The 7,258-nt window shown below is 35.1% G+C and overlaps 1 protein-coding gene across 1 annotated transcript; it reads right to left on the bottom strand.

Moving 5' to 3' along the window:
- Nucleotides 1-8: 8 nt before the first annotated feature.
- Nucleotides 9-6,357, bottom strand: LOC134789874 (HEAT repeat-containing protein 3). The gene is made up of 8 exons (XM_063760544.1): nt 6,144-6,357; nt 5,265-5,516; nt 4,279-4,384; nt 3,467-3,982; nt 2,982-3,219; nt 2,271-2,532; nt 1,132-1,431; nt 9-221 (listed from the first exon to the last, which is right to left on the bottom strand). Exons 1-8 carry the CDS (start codon nt 6,345-6,347, stop codon nt 111-113), a joined length of 1,989 nt encoding a protein of 662 aa, XP_063616614.1. The 5' UTR covers nt 6,348-6,357; the 3' UTR covers nt 9-110.
- Between the last annotated feature and the right edge of the window lie 901 nt (nt 6,358-7,258).

The following is a 7,258-nucleotide window of genomic DNA, read 5'->3' as shown; positions in this document are numbered from 1 at the left end:
CCAATAAATAGGATTTACTTATATAACTTTAATAAAATTATACTACAAGTCGTAATTTTGTAAAATATATTGGACTATGTGTACACATATTTTTATTGTATATAAACATTTCATAACTTACTTATTCTTCCTTTCATATACTTAATAAATCTTGGTAAATTTGACGTGACAGTGCTGACGAGTACTTTATATTCCTTTGGTAGCTTCTTCTGCTGCCTTGCCTGAAATCACACGATATTCTATATTTTTCCTTATAATATATTGCATATTTTTTAATTCTCTAAATCAATTTAGCCTGTAGGATTCAGTTTGGATCCATTGCCAATTTTTTTTATGACATCACTTACAAGTAGTGCAATGAATATTTATTTTTATTATTACTTCCATAGTTATTGAAATATAGCATAGCCAGCTTAAAGGGGACCTAATGTCTAATGTGTGTGCCTAATCTGTGTGTAATAGGGTTCATAGTAATTTTAACGAGGGCGCGAGATCCCCACGTATAGGTGTAGGTTCTCTTACAAAATACTTCGCTGCGAGCAGCACTAGTGAGTTGACTCCAACACCATTTTATTCAACAACAGCCTATGTTTATCCACAGCATAGACTAGGAATCCTCTAGACCGAGTTTAGAGCAATTATTTCATGCAACCGATGCTGCCAAAAATGCGGGGGTGCGCGGGACGAGGTGAGCGAGTTCCCGTGCCGTGATTGGTCCGTTCAAACGACGAACGAGTTCACGGACGTCACACAAAGACACTTTCGACTCGAACATGGAGTAAATTTACCGTATACCGGCAGAGAGGGTAGCGCGACTATGCTCAGTCTAGAGGATGTTTTGTCTGTGACCCACAGATATAATTTCTTATAGTTTGTTTCATTTATTTAATTACAGGTAAACAATGTCAACGCAACTAAAACAAGCGAACACGCTCTGGTACTGATTTAGTATGGGAATGCATGTTTAGTATGCCCCATGCATGATCAATACACGAATAAACGTTAGTATGTTTGGTTTGGTTTTATGATGTTTGAATGTTTATTCCTCAATCATACAAAAATTGCTGGAACAGAATTCTCAACTATTTTCTACTTATAATAATGATATTAGGTCATAATATAATATCATACCTTGTTTTTGAGTACTGGTGATAACGCATTCAATTTTTCTACAAGATTCAGTTTAGCAGCCAGTGCATCTGTTTCATCTTCTGAATATAGATCAATGATAGTATCTATTGCCTCCGCTAGCACCCAGACTTCGTTCTCTTTATGTGCTTGGTCTAATATGAAGTCTGTGATGGTGCATATTACGTTTTCCGAAGCGTCGTTCAAGGTGTTCACCAATAGGAGAGCCAGCAGTCCGATCATACGGATCAGATTGGATCGTATTTCTGGAGCAGTACATTCGCGGATGCCTGTTAACATCATCTGAAATAAAAGGATATTGGCTAAGTATTTGAGTATGAAAGTGGTCTTAAAAAAACATAAATTTCAACAATGTGGGAATCTAACGTTAGTAACCTTTTACTTTTTATTTATTTATCGCAATGACTTTAATGCACCTTGTTATAAGACTTTCACCCAATACGAGAAAAAATTGCAGTATTATAATATATAAAATATTTTAGCAGTCTATATGTAGGTATGCTTGTATGTTTCAATATGGGTCATTGGTATGTTGGTTGTTTTCCACTGTAAAATCTAAACTATTCCCTAAACTAACCTGACTTTGGTAAACAAAGTGTCAGATTCGTTACGAATGGGTTTTATAGCCTCGTGAGACTGTCCATATTTGTTGCAATCTAATTAGAACCTTTCGTGAACGAAATAAAGTAGCAATTCTTTTGTTTCATTACTTTTTACAACAAACTATACTGCAAAACGTAATTCAAAACCAAAAAAAGTAAGAAAATGTTGCCACTTTTTACTTGCGCGTCTTGTATTTATGTAAAAATAAGTAAATAAAAGTACTTTTTTAAATCGTAGGAGTAAAATTACTAATAAATAAATTATCTTAGCGTGATTATTTATCAAAAGGAATTTACTATTTTACATACAAATTATTGCAGGGGCAACATTGTCTTACTTTTTTTGGTCTTGAATTACGTTTTGCAGTTTAAATTCGTTCTAATTTACTTAAAGACGTTCCTTCGTTCTAATTTACAAGGTCCAAATAAAAAATCGGTAAACTTGATATGGTGGGTCTTACGAGTCTGTAGTGTAGGATAGTTTTTGACATGTTTAGCCACGATAATTTAAATAAGTACCTCCAAATCAGAGACAGCTAAATCACTGAATAGAACATTATCAGTGTTTCCATTCTCCCTGAGCTTTATTTTATCTAACGACGCTCTCATGACGGCCGTGGCTGACTCCAAGAGGAAAGCGTCGGAGTTCTGTTTAAAGACCATCTTGCCCGCCTCCACCCAAAGCCTGTAGACGCCGTTTACCCCACCAAGGTTCTCTATGGGTAAACTAGATAACATGTTGTTTACGCATAGCAGAGATCGTGTTTGTAGATTTTGAAGTCTGGAAAACATAACTTTTATTACTTTGATAGTACTTTCGCATGAGCTGTAAAAAGTAGCAGTTGCAGAACTCTAATGACATTATTCATAAACGCGTTACTGGCCTGAATTAGCTATGAATCGTTTCTCTTTATCTGTCATTTTGACTTATGTATTTGTAAGAGAGGGACATAATTTAACTAAATCAGGCCCGTAATGTTTTATGAATAAGTTAAAATTTTACGGGATATACGTCCACACAAACGGAGGCGCGCGCTCTCCTTTGGTTCAGCAAATAAGATTATATCAGATATTTTCGCGCACTTTGTTTAACAAGATATTATTGCAAGCCAGAACAGCAGCAGTAAGATCGCCTTTATCAATAACGATAATTTTATCTCTTTACCCAGAGCAACTTAGAAACTTTCCGAGAATATGGAAGACGAAGGAGTTAAAGTAATAGGTACTTACTTTTTATAGAGCAATGCTGATCCCTCATATTCTTTCAATATCATCAACACATTTTCCGCAGGTAACTGCGTCTTCGCCCACACCTTGTCAAATATTTCCAGTGCCACCAGGGCCTCTAAAATTTCAGTTGGTAATTTATCTTCAGGCAACATAGTTTCATCACCATTACAATTCAGGTCATCATCAGGCAGGTCTTCACTGTCTGATGACTCCCCGTCGTCCACAGAGTCTTCAGCGTCTGAAATAAGAAAAAACTAATGAGAAATCTCTATTCTATGATCTCATAGATTCGTCTAAAAATACTATTAATTAAATAAAATTAGATACTTCTATCCAACTTCTATCATTGTTCCTAAGAATGCTTTTAAAATATTTTCTACAATACAATGGAGCCTACAAATATCCCCTTTAATACCATACATTTTGAAATCATAAAGCTAGCGACGTTTTTATGTCAAATTTAGAAGCTACTTCAGCAAGCTTACCTTCACTAGAACAAATATTGGCGACTATCTCCACAGCACTCTGCTGCGCATCCAACATTTGTGTGACAGATTTTATGTGATTTTCCAACTCTTGAGCCGCTTTTCCTTTTGGCGCTGTAATCTTACCAGCTCCATCAGGCAATGGAACATTACTAGAAAGCTGGTTACATGCTGCTCTGTGATCTTCAGAGAGAGTGTTGGCTAGAATGGCAATAATCTGGTGAATGACATTGCCAGGCAGACTATTTATATTTCCACATATGTTTATAGTGACTCCGGCAGCAAGAGTCTTCACTAAAAGCATTGCAGGCTCATTGCTCTCTATTGACAGTAACTCCTGTAACTTCTTTTCTGAATTAGACTTTATTTTCTCCATAGCTTGTGGATTATCTTCTACAACCACTATAAGACATTGTAACACTGCAGTTACAATGTCATTTCCAAAAATATTCAATTCCAAGTATCTGGGTAATATGTCTAATATTCTTGACTTTCCAAGGTACTTGATAGCTAGATCTGCAAGAAAGACCGATGATTGTTTGTTATTGTTAAAATATTCATCAAAATAAAATCATATTAAGGCATTCTACGACATTGTCTACTTTTGTCCTGTACAAATGTGAATCTTAAGTTGTATTTGTTGTTTTTTCTGTCACAATAGATGTTAAAAATGCTCAGTAAAATAATCATTAACTTGAAATATTGTTAAAAAGTAGGTAATATACGAAATAAAATGCGTTTGTATAGGACAGCTCATGTAATGCCCCATGGGTATTAACCTATTCAAAGAAATTGTTAATATATTACAATACCTGAGCTTTCACACAAGTTCCAAAGCAGGTTAATACACTGAATAATTGTATCCATATCCTCATCTTTAGTAGCAGAACTGGACTCTGGTGTAAAGGATTCTGTATGCTGAAAAATAGATAGGATAGGCTGTTTAATGTATTGTAACCAATAGGGTTATCTGGCCTATATGGGCTTGTGCACAAATCACGCGAGGTTCGATAGGGGGAGGTGGAGTCACGAAAAAATCACGATAGATCACGTTGGGGGAGGGGGGTATAAGGAAACCTCACATGTATTTTTCTACAGTGAACGAAACTAAGAATAAAAAACCTACCACATGAGTAGATACTTTTTCTCGGTTTCGTTAAACATAAATCTTCACTCTGCACTTTAAAACAGCGAGTCTTTTTAACGAAAATAGAAAAATAAACAAGATGTTCGATATACAATACTACATGTCTTAAAATTAGGTTGAATGAAAAAATTTCAAAAAAATACACGTGAAGTTGTGTGGGGGAAGGGGGGTAGCCAAAAACACCTCGCGTGATTTGTGCACAACCCCTATAGTATAATATAGTAGTATAGTATAAGGCTGTGGGAGTCATCGGAAAGTCATGCCATGGACGCCAAGGACGGCTACAGCCGACAGCTTCGCCAATGCAATAGGGACTTGCGCGGGACTCCGTAAAGTTCAATTTCGCTTAAATAATCGCGATTACATGGCCTCCAGGGTACAGCATATTCCTTCGCCTTCAAAAGGCGTTCAAAAGGTTCAAGTGGTTCTAGAACTAGTTTTTATTTGTGTGATTTGCAAGAAAGAGAACAGCCAGACAAACATGGCAAATATAATAAGTAATAAGGGTTCCTATTTGACTATGGAATCCTAAAAAAGGTAATGATTCCATATTTTAAAATGTGCAAAATAGTCCATAAAAATTAAAAATATATTTTTATTTAGATCTGGATTGGTTGGGTCAAAGACACTAACTAAAGCATAAAATTGTACCTCATGGAAGTAACATATTAGTGTGGTCATAGCATCTTGTTCAAGCAGGCCCTCGCAGGCCTCATGTCCCACAGCAGAGAAGTTCCGCAGCGCTCCAGCAGCAGCATTCCTGACGGAACTGGCCTGATCTAGCAACAGTGGAGCTACCACTTTGATTAGACCTTTGTTTAGAACAAGTTCAATGTTTTCTGGAGTTTCTATTAACATGGCAAAGGTTTGAAGGCCACAATATTTCTCTTCCACATTAGCAGCCTGTAATTTAATAAAAAAAATGGAAATAATTAAATTATTATCTTAAATATTTTAATTTTTCAGTTGAAAATGCCTAAGATAAATGCAATGCAATTTCTTCATTAATATGTTTTTCATTTTTTACATAGAATTATTGTCAGTGATTTATTTTAATAGTATTGTAAATTTATAATCTAAAAAGACAAACATAAAAAGAGAGCAATATGTTGGTTAATAATGTGTGGGGTTCTGGGTTATAGATTGGGTAGGACTGGCTCATTGTCAGTCAAGAATTTTTTGTTTACAAAATCATGGCAGTCAAAATTATTGTGTAGTAATACCACACTTTCTCATTTAATATTTTGAGTTAACATGGAAATTGTATTTGAGTTTGCCTTCTTGTTCTGCCTCTTCCGGTTTTACATCTTACAGGTTAATCTAATCTAACCTAGAGAGTAGAGAGCCCCAGTTACTATGGAATGGAACTATGCAAAAAATCTAGTAATGTAGCAGAGTAAAATATCACCAATATTGTTGAAAGTAAAAGTGATAAAAGGCGCTGTATCTCCAAATTATAAGAAAGGCGTTCGAACGAGCACATAAATTAATGTTGGAGATAAGAGAAGGTAAAATAATTTGGATTCTAACCTGTAACTGATCGAGGATAGTTTGAACTACATTTTCTTTCGAATCCACCATCACTTCTTCTTCTACTTCGGAATTCTGAGCGACTACATTTTGCCTGACCTTCGTACGCTTGGGTTTTCTTATTTTACCCATGTTGTTAATTAAAAACGCAGGAGTCTTAGTTGAACTGGAGGTTAGCAGTGTTGACACCAAGCCATGCGACATGCGTACTTTTGACAGTTTTGACTTTGACAAATTGAATGACAATGACATTGTTTTTAAACAATTATGGCCTGGATGCGAGTCTTTTAAGCCAAATGACAATGTCTTATTTCTAACATACGAGAGAATCATATTATCTTTCTCTTACACTAGTACTAGCACCCAAAAGAAAAGGATGAGTATAGTTTTTTTTGTTCTTATTTACTGACAATTTGGTTTGACCAACTATATTTTCTTTTATACTCCAGTAAAGATACGGTTACGTTAAACATTAATTAGTAATAGGCAATTTTTTTTTATTCCTGTTCTTTAGATCATTTTAAGATACTTTATTTTCGAATCCAACAAACTTTCTGCCCGGAAGTAGGTAAAAAAAAATAGTTAAAAAAAGAGCCGTTCTTGTTTGTTAAAAATAGTAATAGTATTTTTAGTTCGTAAACGTGACGAAAATAATATTTATAATGAGTCGACAATGGAATCAGTCAAAATATTAACACGGAAAATAACTAATTCAATAAATGGCGGGCCTCACGGATATACGTCGTAACTTGATATAAAAAAAAAGTAATAATTAGGTCTTTGATTGAATTACCATAAAACTACCTCATTAAGCTATTTATCCGAGAATCCGACATCAATATTATTTGTATCACTTGTATATATATTTACGCCTTAAACATGCTAGAAAAAATGGTTATAGATATAATTTCTTGCAGACTTTGTTCTGATAACGTTCAAAGTGATATTCAATACATAATCACACAAAAATATGGTCAATGTAATAAATATGTGCATTTTAACAAATTCGCTAAATGAAACTACCAAATTTGAACTCTTTGCGCTAATGCTAAGGATTACATTTCCTTGCGGCGCGCGGGGACAGTTTCAATGCGGGCGGTGGCGGGAGTTCGTGC

The sequence above is a fragment of the Cydia splendana genome, chromosome 4, assembly GCF_910591565.1.
Source record: "Cydia splendana chromosome 4, ilCydSple1.2, whole genome shotgun sequence".
Taxonomy (NCBI): Eukaryota; Metazoa; Arthropoda; class Insecta; order Lepidoptera; family Tortricidae; genus Cydia; species Cydia splendana.
The sequence above is the reverse complement of the archived record's forward strand: the minus strand, read 5'-3'. Positions and strand labels throughout refer to the sequence as shown.

Bases quoted from the DNA above. Each gene is read 5' to 3' on its own strand.
- LOC134789874 (XM_063760544.1), bottom strand. From the start codon at position 6,347: ATGTCGCATGGCTTGGTGTCAACACTGCTAACCTCCAGTTCAACTAAG. The intron at 3,220-3,466 runs GTAAGCTTGCTG...TTCTTATTTCAG, and splicing joins CAATATTTGTTCTAGTGAAG to ACGCTGAAGACTCTGTGGAC. The intron at 1,432-2,270 runs GTACTTATTTAA...CTTTTATTTCAG, and splicing joins TAGCTGTCTCTGATTTGGAG to ATGATGTTAACAGGCATCCG.